We start from the raw sequence: 19822 nt of genomic DNA, 5'->3' as shown, positions 1-19822 counted from the left end.
CAGAATCCATTTCAAAAATAAAATTATGGGTTAACCCCATTTCTCTGCCTGTCAGCCTGTTCCTGTGTGCCTCTCTCTGTCCTAGGCAGTACAATATGTTAAGCAAAGATGTTTTGAGGAAAGGTGTTAGCGATTGAACTCGGAATCTGTAACTGATTGCTAATGGTGTTTATGTGACCTTCACGCCTTTCTATGTTTGAACGACTTTGTTTTAATAAACAAAACTTCTGTTCAAGAGAAAACTACTTGCAGATAATTTTATGGCTTAGTATGTCAAACAGACAATAAGGGTAAGCTACCTACCTGCCTGTGTCACTTTTATCTCATACTATTTGGGAGGGAGGGCTGGGGCTTAGCCAAGTGCTTGAAATAAAAGTTTGGATTTTTTTTTTTGTTTAATGAACGAGCTTAAGCTAATATCAGACTAAGGGCTGGATTTATTTCTTTAGCATGAATGATACATGATAGAAAAAGCAACTTTGATATTTGAAGATGTATGTTTAATACTTCTGTATTTTTTATTAACATATTGAAACTGGGGGGGTGGGGTGTCAGAATAGTAACCTCCATTGGACTCAGAAATCAAGACATTAGATAGATAGATAGATAGATAGATAGATAGATAGATAGATAGATAGATAGATAGATAGATAGATAGATAGATAGATAGATAGATAGATAGATAGATGTACGTACAATGTGATTGAATATTTAACATATTATTTGACCCAAGAGAATGAGATGGATCAGTAATGATCAGTAATTTGTTATTATATACACAAAAATAAGGTACGCCTACATTGGACAAGTACAGGAAGAAAGAGGAGTTAAATTAGTACGTCTGAAACAAAGAATGAGGTATAAGCAAAAACAAGCAAAGGAAGGAAAACCACTGAATTTCTCCCACACTTTTTGCCTTCTGATCCCTGTATAACTTTTCAGGTTGTGTTTCTTTGTGTTGTGCCATTTCAGCATGTGTCTGTGCCTCCTTGTTCGACTTCCAGTACTTATCAGTTGGAATACATCCAGTCGTCTATATGCACCCTGTAGAATCGAATTTGTGTGAGAATGTGAGGGTCACAAATTCGTCTCTAGGGGGGTATATGGATGATGCCAAAATTCTGCTTTTTTTTCCCCCGCATCCCCATTTGAGTTCTTTAATGGCACAGGTTTAGATTAATCTCTCAGGTAAAAAAAAAAAACCATAAAGTGGTTCATTCCTGCACACCAGGAGTATGATGAGAAACTACTTTCTTACAGAAAACGCAAGGTGCAGATTTAATAATAATAGTAAAATAACACATTATTACATTTCCCATAAAGAAAGAACAGCCTGCACCGCAAGAGGAAAACCCCAGCTAGTACAAAGAGCTGCAACCATTTCATGTGACTGATTTATTACTCTTTACAACCCCATAAAAACTGTTACAAGCCGCCAAAAGCTTCCAACACCGTTGGCACATTTAGTCTAATAAATAAAACATAAACAGCTAACTTTATGTGTCACTTTTATTGTTATCAAGTAATAGATGGCAATGGCCTGCAAGCTATGATTTTAAACTATAATTGTTATCAAGCTGAACAAGGGAGCACTCTAACACTCCTCCCTTCTCTTTTAATGCTTAATGCAAGCTATAGATAAAACACTTAATTGCAATAACTGTTTGTTTCCAAATGTTTACATAAATTTTCTCTTTTCCACGAATACGATATTCACTATTGATCCCCCAGTTGTGTGGAGCATTGCAAAGTATATTGAGAAATTGCATTGTTTTCCCTCCCCCCCCCCCCCCCCCCAATACAAACAACTTGTATTGCACCTTGGAAGTAGAGTCCTGTATTATCCCGAGACAAAGAGCCTGCTGGCCGCTCTCTGTGGATGGATGGATGGATGGATGGATGGATGGATGCAACCACTGAAGGTTTTTATGTTTGTAAGGAACGAGCTTTTTCATTTGCTACAAAGTATCTAGGGCATAATAAAAGGTTCCTAAGTTAAATAATCTTGGTGATGGCTATGTCAGAATAGATGTTTAAGCAGGTCGACGAGTTAGCATCTGTGAGAACACCTCTCTTCCCCTGTCTGTTGAGAAGTAACCCGAACAGAGGGCATACAGATCAAACAAGGAACAACCTACTGATCATCTAACCAGTTATTTTTTTTTCAGGTAACTACCTTGCTTCGCTCATTTATGTAAAACTCCAAAGACGTCTACGAATTGGGATGTCACACTATTTTACAAATTTAGGTGAATCTATGTGAAAATAATCTACTGTCAACGCAAAAAAACAAACAAACAAAAAAACCAAACCTCATGAACCTACCTCAATATCTATGCAGGTATATTATACCTATATACATGTGTGTGTGTGTGTGTGTGTGTGTGTGTGTGTGTGTGAGAGAGAGAGAGAGAGAGAGAGAGAGAGAGAGAGAGAGAGAGAGAGAGAATGTCACATATAAACATATAAGTAGTAGAATGTATATGTAAATATATACGTTATATCGTATATGCTTAGCTCTCTATATAGTAAAGAGAATGAATATATGTGTATATGTGTAGAGTGTGTGTGTGTATACTAGATTGATAGTTATAGTTATAGAGAGATACACACATACATACGAGAGAGAGATACATATATATACATAAATATATGCATGTATTTATGTGTGTGTATATACACACATGCACACATGTGCATAAGTTTAATGCATTGTATATGTGTGTGTACACACAGATGTGCATAAGTTTAATGGAAGATTTCATTTTTATGCTGACCAAGATTCATGCAGGGTGAAGTGATCTCTATAGCTGTTTTTCCTAATCTAACCTTTTGCCCCCTCTCTCATCAGTTGGGGTTTGTGAAATAGTATTTTCTATTACCTGAAGATATTGTGTTTAAAAAGAGGTGGGGGTGGGGGAGGGGAGGAGGAGGAAAAAAATCCTAGCCTAGGGGAGAAAAGATTCTGCAGCCATTGCTTGTTTCACATCTGAACTGACATTTTCACAGGTTTTTTCTATTATGTTTTTTAAGTCCTCACTCCGGTGACTCTGTGGTATTTAGAGCTGGATCCCATGTTTGCAAAACATAACAAACAAAATGAAAAAAATTGGCTACATTTTGAATAAGCTTTTTTTGGTTCCTTATCCGGGGACTAACATGCCTGGTGTGATTGGCCGAGAGAGTCACATGGTGTAACTAACTTTACGGGGTCGCCAGCTAGTAGGAGGGCTTTATGGAGCAGAAAAACGACAAAGCGAGAAAAATTATTTTCCACTCCAGAAATTAATGATCATGAGCTCGTATTTGATGGACTCTAACTACATCGATCCGAAATTTCCTCCATGCGAAGAATATTCGCAAAATAACTATATCCCTGACCACAGTCCGGAATATTACAGCCGGACCAGAGACACGGGCTTCCAACATCACCACCAGGAACTATACCCACAGCGGCCAAGCTACCCAGAGAGACAATACAGCTGTGCCAACATCCAGAGTCCGGGCAACCCAGCAGCGCATCAGCGGGGTCATGGACAACCCCAAGCTGCTGCCCATCTGGCAGAGAAGCCCCAGTTCTGTAATCAGCAAGCTCCCATTTCCACCAGTACGGACACCACACCATCCCCAGCCCCTCCAGCCTGCAACCAGCTCAATCCCGACCATCCTAACAGCACAACCTCCAAGCAGCCCATTGTGTACCCCTGGATGAAGAAAATCCACGTCAGTACTGGTAAGACAACTTAAAAAAAAATAAAACAAAAAAACCAAAACAATCCCTTTCTCTTCTGCTCGCTTAACCTTCCTATTTTCTCACCACCTTTGTGTGTGTGCTGCTGCTGCTTCTCTTACTGCTCCTGCTGAACTCTTTGGGCTAGCACAATTGAGCTGGATTTACGACTACGAATGGGTAATTACACCCGCCATAAATTTTATAGCCAAGCTAGTCTGGGCAGCCCCAGCCATGTGGTTCATTCTGCTATGTATGGAAAAAAAAAAGCCCTCTTAAAGCTTTCTAAGAGGCGCATAAATAATTCAGTCTTTTGAGCAAAGGGGAACCCCCCTTCTTATTAGGACAGAAAATCTTGGATTGCCAAAAGTTCTTTATAACCCATTTCGCAGTTCACTTTTTTTTTCCTTCTCATTCTTTTTTTTTTTTATGCATGGGCTAGCTCTCTATTCATGCTAATCTATTGCATTTTCTGTCTCTCCTTCTTTCCTGTCTCTCCCAGTGAATCCCAATTATACTGGAGGGGAGCCCAAGCGATCCAGGACTGCATACACCAGGCAGCAAGTACTGGAACTGGAAAAGGAATTTCACTATAACAGATACCTGACCAGGAGAAGACGTATAGAAATTGCCCATTCTCTGTGTCTTTCTGAGAGGCAGATCAAAATCTGGTTTCAGAACAGGAGGATGAAATGGAAAAAAGACCACAGGCTTCCCAATACCAAAGTCAGATCCACAGCTCCATCTAATTCTTCATCCACAAGCACCATAGCTGCTGCTATCCCGGCTGTAAGCGAGGAACTATCTCACAACGCAGCTCAGGATCAGCGAGCAGAGGATATTACAAGGTTATAAAAATAATAACACAACAAATGACTGATTATTTATAGAATCTAATATATATACATATATATATATATTTTGGTTCTTTTCTTGTATATTTTTTTTCTTGTGCGTAAGAACCACTATGATCTTCCCGATCCCCTCACTATCTTCTCAGTGCCCCCCTATCTCTACCTACCTCCCCCCCCCCAAGAAAAGGCTTAAGATGCATGTGATGTAGCATGAAGCCAAGTTGGTTACCTGCCGGGTTTTTTTACGCTATTTCAGGGTTTTATTTATTCTTGTTTTGCTGAAGGAAATATACAAAGTCAGTGTTTCTATTAGATAATTTTAAACAAAGAACTTGATCATAATAAGGGTTTTTTTTTTTTTTTGGTGCTTCAACCTCCCTACATTGAAAATGCACCGTGGCACTGTAGCAGTCCCCCCCCAAGAGCAAAATGGAAATTAAAAGTTCTCTCTTTTTGTATAACAACAAAAAATTATATATATATATATCTAATGTGAAAAGGTTAAAGAAAACCAGCACATCATTGGAAATAACCTCTTTCGTCTACGATTGGTTTCAATTTCAAAGCAAAGACGTGGTAGAATTTTAAAAAGAAAGTTACAAAGTCAAAGTCAGCAGTAGGTTTCATTGTCGTGATTATTGTGGATTTTTCGACTGATCTTCCATAATTATTGTAACTGCAATAAAATAGAGCTGTAGTGTATTTGTGACAGTCCCCGTGTTCAATAAAAAAAAACAAAATCAGTGAGTGTGAACTAGTTTTACTTAAATGTCTGTTGATTTTTTTTTTAAATAATAATATCATTATTACCAATACTTAGATACTGTGTGGGTCATGTTAACTGCATAGTACACTAGCTTAACCCGAAACAAAATAAAATAAACATGCATTAACACACAGGAACAGTTCTATCAGAATGTGACCTGCAGATTGTGTTGAAAATACCCTGATGCAGTGAGTGCCGAGACGTTTGCTTTACAAATATGTGATCTGCTGAGACAAGGCTGGGGGGGGGGGGGGGGGGTAGAGAGAGAGAGAGAGACAGAAAGACTCCCACGTTTTTTTAAAGGGAAGGGGGGGGGGGGGGGTAAGACACAAGAATGGCTTGGGTTTTGGTTCGAGTGGGCCTCATCCTTTTTCTATGTCTTTGTTGTATACAAGAGGATTGCCTGCTCTGGATGTTGTTTTAAACTTTCCTGTTGTGCAGGGTAACATAACGCAGACTAATTTATGGAAAAAGCTGGAGGCCAAGAGCCCCCATCATGCCCCGTCCCTTCTAGAATAGAAATATTTAAAAAAACGTTTAGATAAAAGAAAAGAGGACAAAGCAGTGAAAACAGGCCGAGGGCCAAAGAGTTTTCTTTACTTGATTTACGCTGATCAAAGCTTGAATGTCATTCTAAGCCGTGAATTTGCCAAACAAAACCTATTTCTCTGTATATCCTTAAATGCAAGGGCAGACGTTCTGCAGAGTGATCTTCAGAAAGAGGGCACTTTTTAGAGAAATCTTTGAAATAGTAATTTTGTTCTTCAAAAAGGTTTACGTTTTATCTAGAACTAACACGTCATAACCTGTCATGATACACGAATGCAATATTGCAGGTAGGCCTCTTCAAAGACGTCTCCGTTTTCGATGTAGTCCAGGTACTCAGCGCCACTTGAATGCCCTGGATTGGTGAACCAGGTGATTGCAGAGCAATTTAACAACAGAGATAGCCAGTATCAGAAAGAAGAGGGATAGACTCCTTGAGTTTGTGACCTTATCAAGGGTGTGTTTGCCTGCATTCCCCTCCCCCCACAAACCGATTTGTACTAACAGTAAACATGCCATTGATCCAGTGAGGTTTTTGGTAACTGTTGAAAAGACACAACCTTTTACTGAAAAGAGTATATAATACTGGCAAACGGAAAGTTACATTTAAGGTAGTTATTGTTTACATGAGAAAGTTCTGAGACTCCTTTTCCCCAGTCACTTTCAGCTCTGCATGTAGGTCTCCTCATCAACAGCAGTATTTTTCCATTTTGCATATTTTCATATGTTTTTTCATTTGTTTTGTTCTTCAAATAGAAAATGCAACAATTTGATATGGACTATGTTCTTATGTATCAGCAGTCAATACAGAGAGAGAGAGAGAGAGAGAGAGAGACACTTTTTAGTAGAATATTTTTAAAAAGTTTAAAAAAAAATCACATTTAGAAGAATGTTCGGTGTTTCCACTGTATACCTGGTGAAATTGTCTATTTCAAATAAAATTCAATGGGAGATGCAAGGCTTGGGTAGAGCAAAACCAGATAGTTGAGACACATACAGGCACGCCATAGTTTATAAAATATGAAACTAAGTTAAGCCAGTCATTCAAATATCAGCTTCCACGATTCCATTGAGTTGCAGATTTTTTTTTACCCCTTTTCGAGTGGTATACCTTAGACTAAACAGAAAGGAGGTTATAAATATTTCAATTTTTTTAAAGATAAACTCTCTCTCTCTCTCTCTCTCTCTCTCTCTCTCTCTCTCTCTCTCTCTCTCTCTCTTTGTGTGTGTGTGTGTAAAAAGCACTTCAAAACCTGATGAATTATAACCAAGTCTGAAGGAGTTCAGTTTGCATAAGATGGAACTTTTGTATCTTTTATGCGTACCCTAAAAACATTAATCAAATAGAACTACATAGAGCTATAGGCGACACATTGGATTAAAAACCCACAATAGAAAACAATCATTAAGATTATAATTGGGCCCTTTAAAAATCTTTGTTTTGTTACAAGACTATTGGATGAGCTTCTGAAAGTTTTCAAATCCCAATAGCCTTTCCCCCCTTTTTCGTTATCTCTCCATTTTTTTCTTAATATAGGCTTTAGACTTGGCCATGACATCCACTGAATTCCTGCATGTAAATGATATTATGAATTGCATTATAGGAGGGCAGCAGAACGGCAGAGAGAGAGAGAGAGAAAGGAAAAATTAATGTCTCCTCCACAAATGATCTCTTTTAGCCTTTTGACGCCTCCATGTTGAGAGGGTGAAAAGGGATTTTATTGAAGTTCGGGTAAAGGGCGAGAATACTGGGTTCACGGAAAGGACAGATTTTCTATCCCATTAGCTTTATTTCAGCCAGGCAGCCTGACCTCTAAGCCCCTCTGACCTGGGTAGGTCTCCCGACGTGTACCTTCTGTGTGTTTGTACATAGACCTAAAGGCTCCACCGCTGTTCTGTCCCTTTGTGGATTTTGCCATTGCAATGATGGGAAGAGTAGAGGGCAGTTTCAATGCGTGTTGCTACATTGTCTTCCCTCCAAAATGCCCACATAAAAAAGAAAGCAAGGTGAATTTAGGGCCAAATCTCCCCTTCCCCAGGCTTGGAAGCTTTTCCCAAAAGGCTGCCCCACTATCATATCTTAATCAGTACAACCGTAAAATGTAAGTAACCATACTTCAAAATCCTCTGCTTCTTTCACACACTCTTATGACAGCAAAGAAAATTTGCTTAGGATTGTGTTAAAATTTTGAAATATACATTAGAAACGCTCTGATAAGATCTACACGTTAACACACAGGGACCCGGTGAATATAATCTTTGAATATTGACTTTATATGCGCATCAGGGGTTCGAGACCAGTGCACAAACTTTGAAAATTCTTGCCGTGGTGTATTTTACTTTATTACTTGTAGTCCATTCTGCACTAAGTTCATTCATACCTGACAGTTTTATTCTAGAAGCTTGTGTAGATATTTAGCGCATTTGTTACCACAATTAACTGGGAGGGGGAGGGGTAAGGGAAGAGAGAGGTAAAATCAGGGTTTTTTTTTTAAACCTTAGGCTAACTATATGACTATGAACTCGGTAAAAAAAATACTTATATGCTGATATGATGTTAGTATAAATATAAAAAAGGACATTTAAATCTTCTCAGATTCCAAAGGGCTGTTAAATTGTAAAAACAGATTGCAAAGTCCTTTTCTTACAAAGTAGAAAGAGGCAAGAATGCCGGAGGATGGGAATTCTTTGTAGTACATTTAAATCTTGGATGGTATATGGCCTATATCCTTTATTAACACATTGGATTCGTCCTTTTATCCTTAAGCAACCTTAACCCTCTTTCCCTCCATTCTTTACTACATCTTTCGGGGAGGGGGGGGGGGATTTTTCTAGTACAGGTATTTCACTGTGATAGGCACTGGGCGTGTTTCTTTCTTCCTGCAATATAAATGCTTAAACTTTGCTTTTGAATCGTAATTACGAATTTATTTAGCCACAGCTGCCTGTGGAATATAGTAACATATCTATTGTGGTTTGCTGTATCATTATCTGCAGATATACTTTTTATGTACTTCCTAATCTGTTCTCATGATTTATTTTGATGGCAGTGCACCAAGTCAAATATTTTGGGGCTTTAGTGAAAGCGTAGTATTTCCTTACAAACAGTCAGTAACAGTTATGTTAATGGCAGTTACTACAATTTCTGGCATGCACGTTCTATTTTTTTTTTTTATTGCTGCAGAGATTTCATTGCTTAGAAACAATCCCTTAGTCATCCGCACTTCTTACGACTTCCTTTTACCCATTAAATGGGGGGGGGGGGGGGGGGGGGAGGGGAAGAACATAGAATGGGAACAACTCCAGAGGTTTCAACTTGATCAGAGAGCCAGACTGAACATTCTAAATATTTGTTTGCTCATCTTTAAGCAATTATACCCCAGCCATCCCTTTCTCAGCACATTTATTTCATGCTGTACTAACGTTTACTGCTGGCTTCCTGAGCTTAGACAAAAACTATAAAACACTCATACTGCATGCCAGTTTTGCAAAGTATTTATCACGGTTATAAACCCTACCTGACCTGTATCTAAATGCAGATGCCAAAAATAGGCCAGGGAACCCTAGCACCATTATTTCTCAAAGCTATTTCACCAGTACATCCTAGATGGTAAAAGAGCATTCATATTCAACATTTAAGAAGTACTTTAATGATTTTTATTTATTTATTTGTTTGTTTGTTTGTTATTTGGAGATATGAAAATCACAGGGTCACATCGTAAATGATACCAGGAAGGGAGTCAAGAAGTGTGTTAAGTTAGCTCAACAACAAAAAAAGTGTCAGTTTCAGTGCATTGAAAATATTGCATTTGCTAGGATCAATATCTATATATATTCATGGCTGTATCTCAAATGATCATATCTACTAAAGAGTTTTCTCATTTTGTGTCTATACGGACAAAAAGCTTAGTGCGTCTGATCCTCAACCCGCAACCTTTCTCTCTCTCTCACTGACTCTTTCACACATAGATTGCGGACAGCTTTCCCACCATCATTGTTTTGTTTAACTAGGCTATTAGTAGAATATCTTGGGCTGTAGAGAACGAAAGCAATATTATAGGGCTAGAACGTTTGACACTGAAGACAAGTTTAATGAACCAAACGAATAGTAAACATCCCGAAAGAACTGAATAATCTAGAGAAATGTGGAAGTCCAGCGTTCTAAAGATAGGTCCAGTGCACTGCTGGATTGATAGACGTAGTTAAATCGGATGTGGACATCCTTGCAACAGAAAGTGTCATGTTGCATCCTGCTAGTCCTGGCCTGTATTAAAAAAAAAAAAATGAACCAAATAACGAAACAAACTTAACCAACAATTTCCTGTGGCCTGTTTTTATGGTGTGTGTGTGTGTGGGGGGGGGGGGGGGGGGTAGGAACATTTTTTTAAATGACAGGTATTATAGAGAAGGAAGATCACTATGATAGTATAATCAGAGATGGCCTGAACTGCATTAAAAAAAATAGAAGTTGTTTTATGGACGCTCCAAAGTGCTGTGTGCTGGAAGACACAAGGGAGGTTCTTAAGGAGTGAGCTATGGCATACTTTGGGGGTATGATGGAGTAGAAAAGGTCTGAGATAGTAGATGCCCATTAAAAAGCATCGTTTTGCCAGTTTATCGCAGCTCCTATAAATATTTAAAGACAGTTCGGGGCACTGTTTATTTGCAGATTGGCTTTGCATTAACTAGGTCACGACCCCAAGTTTGGACAGCAGGACAATAAAGCACTGACTAGGGAAATTAAGTCTAGTGTTAGAGAACGAACCAACAACCCTCATAGTGAATTTCCAGATCAGCAGGTTAAATTCCTCTTCTAGCAAGTCGGAGCAGCAGGGCCCAAAGATCTCGTCCGTCGACACAGGATGGAGGCGAAAACCTTTGAAAACAGAACCCTAAGGTAGCAATGAGCGCGTGACCTTTGCAGTTCATATAAAGTTTTCCAATGAAGATCTTAGGAGTTCCCTTTCTGCCCCTCACCAGGGCGCTGTTCGAAAACTATTACCAATCATATTTTTCCCCTTTTTTTTTCCTGTAGAAAACAGGTTTTCAGTTTTGTATGGAATAGGGAGGGGGGGAGGGCATTTGAGGTTCACAGTTTTGTTTTGTTTTTTTTAGCAAAAAAAAGGAGCAGATGCAACAGTGCAATTTTGTTTTTGTTTACATACCCTGCCGGTCCATTCTATGGACCTTGGGTTTCTGTAAAGGACAACGCCATTAACCTTCAGTATTAATTTTTGTCAAGATATTTGCAGTGAGCACGGGCTATAATAACTGGAAGGCTTTATCTGAGCTGGCCATGAGCAGTCTAGAGAGATCAAAAGAGAAGTTTAGAACTTCAGCTGGCTCTCAGGAATGTCATGTTAACAGCAACACTGGTGCGTGAAACGACATTATTTTCCAGAAATGACCACAGACCCTTTTATATTCAATAAGCTTCCGGTGAAGTTTTACCCGGACACTGACTGGTCTTCCGCCTACTATAATTGCATAAACTTCAGTGCATTTTGCTTCCATCTTTCTCAGATTGTTGTGTTATAAGTGGTGTTTTGTTTTGTAAATGAAGCGAATATTTTTAAAACTTCCAACCCAAAAAACATAAAAATACAAATTTGAGATTTAGAAGAATCAGGCCTCATTTGAAAGCTGTTTTTGCCGTTCTGAAGTGGCCGTGTAGCATTTGTACGTTCAGCAGAAGTCTCATGTCAGTATGTTGATTAGCGGTGTAACATTTGCGGTGATAACGTTTGATCATTTTTGTGAATACTTTTACAAATACTGGAGTATTATAGTCCAGAAGCAGTATAATACTTATACTACTTCTGGAGTTTTCTACAATCAGCCTTGGAAGCTTGAATTTTGTTTGCTTACCCTATGTAACTAGCAATCTGGCTATCAAGAGACTAACGTAAATGCTTTTCAATGCTTCCTATCTTCGGTTTTTAGCGGTTTGTGCTGCTATAATTGAGCAGATCTAAATTTTGAGAGAAAAGAACTGAAAAAGGGGACTAGAATTTTCTGGATAGCTCAGCAAGTGCAAGGTATGAAAACATTCAGCAAGCAAACCACCGGTTTAAGATTTGGATTCATTTTTGTACCATGGAGAAGGTTTGGTACAATGCTCTGCATCCCCCATAAGAGCATAATCCTTATACTAGTCCAGATCAAAAGATTCTAACCACTGGTCTGATCAAGTATGGCCATTCTTTAGGTTCTTATGAAGAATGCCAAGCATTGCACCAAGCCACCCTTTTCCCCCTACAAGTCAATGGAAAATGAATGAAATGAACAAATAGCATTGATTTCCTCTGCCTTATTCACCCTGTATCCAATATTTGATGATGTTTATAAGTACCTAAAACATGATTTTAAATCCACTCTTCCTAGCTAGAAGTGGCCTCCACTTTCCACTAGTAGTGTACACAGACTGGAGATAACGCCCCCCCCCCCCCCAATCCATCCTGCCCCCTCCCAAATACTGAACTCTGAAGTGGAGCAGTTAAAGTGTCAGCAAAGACTTCAGGGGCAAGCTTTAGCTTGGCCTGTACAAAGGGGATTCCGCACAAGACTTCACACAGGCCTTTGACAGTGGAAAGCTGTAAATCTTCACACTTTTATAGCCCTCCAAGCAGATGTTTTAAGTCCTTTCTTTCCTCTGCCTGGATTACTGTTTAACACCAGGCCCGGGAGCCTAGAATCTGTCGCCTTTTTCTCCTCTCTTCCTTTCCTTTCCTTTCCTCTCCTTTTCTTTTTTTTTTCTCTCTTCATTTTTGATTGGTGACGGTTTTATCAAATTCCTGCTTTAGATCTTATATCATAAAACAGCTTAGGCCAAAGACACGTGTTAAAAATCACACAGATCTGCTTTGCTAGCGTGTCTGTGTGTGGTTATCTAAATGAAATCTTCATTTTATTAGTGAAAGACATGTTAAAGGAGATATGATGAGGTACTAGCATCTCATGCCAATGCTTGCCAGTACAGTTGGGCAACAGTCACCACCCCAATTCTTCATTTCTTTATTAGAAAAGCTCTGTAAAGCACAAGGTGGTTTAAATTTATATCCATAGATGAGGTTCCATTACCCTATCAAACAAGCAGTACATAAGGGCAATTAAAAAGGATTTACTAGGAAGATAATCACGAAAATTAGCAAAATCTTGTCATAGAGGATCTCTAACTGAAGAGAAGTAAAAGGGAAGCCAAGGGGCCGGTGGCATTGCAACAGGAAGTATAATGGGCAGCACAGCTAGAATTTACAGTACTTATCTGCTGCTCTGTTCAGCTTTATTTTTCTATGTAACACCTAACAAGCAAAGTTAGATCAAAACTGTATGCTGGTTGTCTGATTTGGTGGGCATCCTGTGACTTTGTTTAAAGTAGCAGACCTTGTAGGGAGGTGAATGAAATACCGTAGCTGCTGCTTACATATTGTATACAGGTACTTATTTGTACCTGGGGCAATGGAGGGTTAAGTGGCTTGCCCAGAGTCACAAGGAGCTGCTTGTGCCTGAAGTGAGAATCAAACTCAGTTCCTCAGGACCAAAGTCCACCACCTTAACCACTAGGCCACTCCTTCACAAGGAAGTCCCTTGTATGTGAGTAGCAAATTATGAATGACTTAGGGGGGGGAGGCGCCATTTATGTGTAGGCTTCTTGGCAGATTGTTAGTTGGGTGGTTTGCCATTGCATTCCTTAGTCATCTTACCCCCTCCCCCCACCCCCTCCAGGCAGAGGCAATGTACTCATTTACTGATTGAAAGTGGATGGATGTCTGAGTTGGCCAAAGGCCGGCTACCTGATATAAATCTCATGATGTGAGTGAATTCATGTTCCTTATAGTTAATATGTAGACAAAATCCTGAAGCACATCCTCTTCTGTTCTGATATATGAGCATTTTCTAGGACAGATCATTGTTTGAAGGGTTGAAAACTTCTTCCAAAATTTTGAATTGCAAATTGTTTGATCTCAGGCACTGCACCATTCTGGTAGCAATTATCTTTTGTTTAAGAGAAAGTTAAAATCATGGTTATACGAGAAGTTTATTATGAGAGGGCATTGTTAAAATTATTGCTGGATTTTTCCTGTTGCTGTGAGTTCTTATATTGATTTTTAAAATTTAATCTAATGATTTGTGTTTTACTTACACCTATGTTTACTAAGGTGTGCTATAGGAGCGTTAGCATGGTTAATGTGTGTTAATGGTTAATGCACGTTAACTGCTAATGCACCCATAGAAATGTATAGGTTTGTTAACGTTTAACATGCCTTAACTTTAAAGGCGCGTTAAAAATGCTAACGCACCTTAGTAAACATACCCCTTAATGTATAGAATGTTTGTACGTTTGGGAAGCTTGCCAGGTGCCCTTGGCCTGGACTGGCCGCTGTCGTGGACAGGATGCTGGGCTCGATGGACCCTTGAGTCTTTCCAAGTGTGGCATTACTTATGTACTGTTGATTATTTTTAGGATGTCATACATTGGGGCACTTTATTTTAAGAAGTATTTTTAGGTTAGGGGTGATACGAGGTTTGATATATATTTGTAGTGTGATTCCAGGTGAGCGATTACAGTATGGGATGTGAATGCTAAACTGAATGCTAACTCTGTGCATCATATCCTAGCACTAATCTTTATCACCAATCTGTGCAACTGCTGACGGAGGCAGTTCAATGAAGGGTTACCAGAGCAGTACTGGTGATGTGACATAAACCCCAGACAGAAAGGCGATTGGAACTTGTCATGCACTCACTGGCAGACATAAAGAATTGCGGTGGATGATAGAAACATTCAAATATTTAGCAGATTTCAATAATTTGGAAGGAGGCATTTCCATACAGTAATAAATACAAGGACAAGGGGTCATGACAAGAAGTTAAGAGAAAGACAGGCTCAGTGAAAATAGAAAATACATCTTTACTGAGAGGATGGTGGACGCAAGGAAGAAGCGAGCAGCAGGAGCAGCAACAACCAAAACCAAGAGAGAATCTACGTATGCTTGGGACAAATCAAAGGACCATTGCAAGGGAAAGTGGGAGAGCAGTAGGTAAAAGAAATAGGGATGTTGATGAGTATTATAGAAGTACCTACTGTACCTCAATGTAACCTGCCATTAGAGACAACTGGAAAAGGATTGAGCAAAATCCAAATAAATAAGTCATAATAACAGCATAACAGAAGGCAGATAAAGTCTAGTCTACCCAGCAAAGTGGCTAGAGTTGTACCTGCTACTCTGTACAGAACCTGCATGTTACCTCCTCTACACCTTTGTTTAGGACTGCACCTGCCACTCCATGCAGGTTATATCACTCTATATCATTTGGTTCTTCATTGAGCTCTATTTTCACCCGTGCGGCGATCAGCAAATACTTTTCATCTTATGTTGGGGCATTGAAGTCATATCACGCGTATGTTACAGAGTTTCTCTTTGACCCCTGAGGCAGGTGTTGTTTAACGCAGAAACACAGGCCCGTGTCGGGTCACCAATAAAGAATTTCAATTGTCCCAGTCTTAAAGGCCCAGTGCTGTTTTTGTCTCAACCACCTCCACTGGGAGGGGTTCCTGGTATCCATTACCCTGTCTGTAAAAAAAGTATTTCCTGATGTTGCTTTTAAGTTTACTTCCTTGCAGTTTCATTTCTTATCCTCTAGTTCAGTGTTTCCCCAAGTCCAGTCCTGGAGTTCCCCTTGCCAGTCAGGTTTTCAGGATATCCACAATGAATATGCATGGACTTGATTTGCATACACTGTCTCCATTATATGCAAATCTCTTTCTTGAAAACCTGATTGGCAAGGGGTACTCCAGGACCGGACTTGGGAATGAGTGCTCTAATTCTATTAGATGTTAGAGAGACAAAAAGAGGAGAAGATGACGGCCAGTGATTAATAGGTATATCCCCGGATTATATATATAGTGAGACTTAAGTTGCACTGTGCAAATTCCAGTCATATTCTGGATTTGAACCAGGGGCGTATCTGCGTGGGGCCTCAGGGGCCTGGGCCCCCGCAGATTTCGCCCTGGACCCCCCTACCGCTGCCAACCCTCCCCCTCCGTTGCTCGCCTACCTTCGCTGGCGGGGGACCCCAACCCCCGCCAGCCGAGGTCCGCGTCCTCCTGCCGCTGCCGGCTGCCTTTGGTCCTTTAATTCTTCCATTGAAGCTGGCGCCGACGAAAGTTTCTTTTGAGTCTGACGTCGCTGCACGTTGTACGTGCAGGACGTCAGACTCAGAAATTGTTTCTGAGTCTGACGTCCTGCACGTACAACGTGCAACGTGCAGCGACGTCAGATTCAAAAGAAACTTTTTCGTCGGCGCCAGCTTCAATGGAAGAATGAAAGGACCAAAGGCAGCCGGCAGCGGCAGGAGGATGCGGACCTCGGCTGGCGGGGGTTGGGGTCCCCCGCCAGCGAAGGTAGGCGAGCAACGGAGGGGGAGGGTTAGCAATGGCAGCGGCTGGGGGGAGGGGGATCGGCAATGGCGGCGGCGGCGGCGGCGGGGGGGGGGGCTATAATGTGCCCCCCCTCTCTGGCCCTGGCCCCCCCTACCGCCGCAGTTCAGATACGCCCCTGATTTGAACATGCAGCTTAATCAGTTAACAAACCAATCAGCACTGAAAATTGCCATCTACATAGTAAATGATGGCAGATAAAGACCTGAACGGTCCATCCAGTCTGTCCAACAAGATAAAAACTCATTTTACATGGTATATGATACTTTGAGGGGCATAATTGAAAGGGGCGCCCACGTTTTCCTGAGGACGTCCTCGCAGGACGTCCCGGCAAAGGGGCAGGAAACCCATATTATTGAAACAAGATGGGTGTCTATCTTTCATTTCGATAATATGGTCGGGGACGCCCAAATCGTGAAATTTAGGTTGACCTTAGAGATGGTCATCCCTGATTTTCACCAATAATGGAAACCGAGGACGCCCATCTCAGAAATGACCAAATCTAAGCCATTTGGTCGTGGGAGGAGCCAGCATTCGTAGTGCACTGGTCCCCCTGAATGCCAGGTCACCAACCGGGCACCCTAGGGGGGCACTGTTGCTCCCAGGTGCATAGCTCCCTTTCCTTGTGTGCTGAGCCCCCACCCCCCCAAAACCCACTCCCCACAACTGTACACCACTACCATAGCCCTAAGGGGTGAAGGGGGCACCTACATGTGGGTATAGTGGGTTTCTGGTGGGTTTTGAAGGGCTCACATTTACCACCACAAGTGTAACAAGTAGGGGGGGTTGGGCCTGGGTCCGCCTGCCTGAAGTGCACTGCACCCATTAAAGCTGCTCCAGGGACCTGCATACTGCTGTCATGGAGCTGGGTATGATATTTGAGGCTGGCATAGAGGCTGGCAAAAAATATTTTTAAAGTTTTTTATAGGGTGGGAGGGGGTTGGTGACCACTAGGGGAGTAAGGGGAGGTCATCCCCGATTCCCTCCGGTGGTCATCTGGTCAGTTTGGGCACCTTTTTGAGGCTTGGTCATAACAAAAAAATGGACCAAGTAAAGTCACCCAAGTGCTCGTCAGGGACGCCCTTGTCAGGGTTAGGAGTTCAAAACAGCATCAAAATGGTGGGCTTTTAGCCTAGATTTGAAGACGGTCAAAGATGGAGCTTGACGTACCAGCTCAGGAAGTCTATATATATATATATATATATATATATATTTTTTTTTTTTTTTTAAAGATACAGCAACCAGGATTTCACACAATACTCAAGGTGTGGTCACAACATGGAGCGATACAGAGGCATTATTGTATTCTTTGTCTTATTTTCTATCCCTTTCCTAATAATTCCTAGCATTCTGTTTGCTTTTTTGGTCACCACCACACACTAAGCAGAAGATTTCAGCATATTGTCTTTGATGACACATAGATCCTTTTCTATGATTTGGAATATTCTTCTCTCAGTGCATCACTTTGCACTTGTCCACATTAAATCTCTTCTGCCACTTGGATGCTCAGTTTTCCAACATCCTGAGGTCTTCCTGCAATTTTTCACCATCTGTATGTCTTTTAACAACTTTGAATAGTTTTGTGTCATCTGAAAATTTAATCACCTCATTCGTCATTCTGTTTTCCAGATCATTTATAAATATGTTAAATAGCACCAGTCCCAGTACAGATCCCTGCGGCACTCATAAGAACATAAGAGTAGCCATACTGGGTCAGACCAGTGGTTCATCTAGCCCAGTATCCTGTTTTCCAAAAAGTGGCCAAGCCATGTCACAAGTATCTGGCAGAAACCCATATTGTGGCAATATTCCTTACTACAAATCCCAGGGCAAGCAGTTGGTTCCCATGTCTGTCTCAAAAGCAGGCTGTGGACTTTACCTCCAGGAATATGTCCAAACCTTTTTTAAACTCTTATATGCCAACTGCTGTTACCACATCCTCCAGCAAAGAGTTCCGGAGCTTAACTGTTCATTAATTGAAAAAATATTTCCTCCTATTTGTTTTAAAATTATTTACATGTAACTTCCTCGAGTGTCCCCTAGTCTTTGTACTTTTGCTCCTGGGATTAGTAGCATGAAATGTTGCTACTAGTTGGGTTTCTGACAGGTACTTGTGACCTGGATTGGAAACATGATACTGGGCTGGATGGACCATTGGTCTGGTCCAGTATCTTATGTTCTTATTCACCCTTCAAAATGACCATTTAACTCTACCCTCTGTTTTCTATCCATCAACCAATTCCTAATCCACACCAGAACATTGCCTCTTATCCCATGCCTCTAATTTTCTCAGGAGTCTCTCATGAGGTACTTTGTCAAACGCTTTCTGAAAATCTAGATGCACTGCATCAATTGGCCCACCTTTATCCACATGTTTAATCACACACTCAAAGAAATAAAGCAGATTGGCGAGGCAAAACTTCCCTTGGCTGAATCTAAAAGAAGACGAACTGAGGCACAGAGAGATGAAATAATTCACTCAAAACTATGTGTTCAGTGGAATAAGTTTTCCAGGAGTTCCCTTCACTTACATTTCAGTGCTTGTATCCACATCTCCCTCCCAACAACAAACATGCTCATCGTTAATCATGACAGGGCCATCCCCAGCTTGAGTGAAAATAATTTCTTCCATCACAATTGCCATCATACTTTCTATATATACTACTGTATGTTCTTTAATTTTTCAAATCAGCAGTCAAACATTACCTTTTTATTAAGAGGCTGGAAGTTACAATTGCCTCGTTCATTCCTCACAGAATGCTATCCTATTCTTAAGAAGGATGCTCTTTAGCACAAGACACCATTTCAATGGGTGATTAACTGTGATGGCACTGGGATTCTTCAAGAGGTTTGCAGAATTCAATATGCTAAGAGAATCATTAGTGTTGCTGGTGGGAACTAGGCATTGACAGCTAGTAATGTGATCACTGATCCACTATGAACCACCAAGTCAACAAAAAGGTACATTTCCTTCATAGGAAATGCTAGTACACAAATCCTACATTTAGGTACACCAATGTTGCACACTGAGTGCCAACTCTGAAATGGCATCTGTTCACCAAGACGCTATTATAAAATACTCACATGAGCTTGGTGTGCCTAAATTTAGGTCCAACCATTTATGCCAAGTCAATAACTGTCATGATTGAGCACCATGTAAAGCACACAACTTATAGCATTCTATATGTTATGCACCTAAGTTGGAAACACACCCATGGTCTGCCCACTTATAGACACCCTTGAAGTTACCCACTATGGCACTTAGGCACAACAGAGAGAAATGAAAAGAGGGGGGGGACTGATGACAAGAGGAATAAACAGATGGAAGGGGGGGATCTGAGATAGTTAAAGAGTGAGATTGGGTAAAAGAGAACAGAAGAGAAGAAATGTGAGACAGTAAATAGATTGAAAGAGGCTAAAGAGGAAGGAGAGGTAGGTGGTACCAAGATGGCTGTGCTTAATGGATGCTAACAGTCCACAGTGGT

At 40.7% G+C, this 19822-nt stretch overlaps 2 protein-coding genes across 2 annotated transcripts in view; both read left to right on the top strand.

The window, feature by feature from the left end:
- Window positions 1-19822, top strand: part of LOC115466805 (homeobox protein Hox-D3a-like) — a 195631-nt gene that overhangs the window by 18219 nt on the left and 157590 nt on the right. The window lies entirely within an intron of this gene.
- Window positions 3076-5048, top strand: HOXC4 (homeobox C4). Its single transcript, XM_030198337.1, has 2 exons — window positions 3076-3733; window positions 4233-5048. The coding sequence occupies exons 1-2, from the start codon at window positions 3289-3291 to the stop codon at window positions 4583-4585; spliced, it is 798 nt and encodes a 265-aa protein (XP_030054197.1). The 5' UTR covers window positions 3076-3288; the 3' UTR covers window positions 4586-5048.

This window comes from Microcaecilia unicolor, chromosome 3 (genome assembly GCF_901765095.1).
Source record: "Microcaecilia unicolor chromosome 3, aMicUni1.1, whole genome shotgun sequence".
Lineage (NCBI taxonomy): Eukaryota > Metazoa > Chordata > Amphibia > Gymnophiona > Siphonopidae > Microcaecilia > Microcaecilia unicolor.
This window is presented reverse-complemented; position numbering and strand designations above follow the sequence as displayed.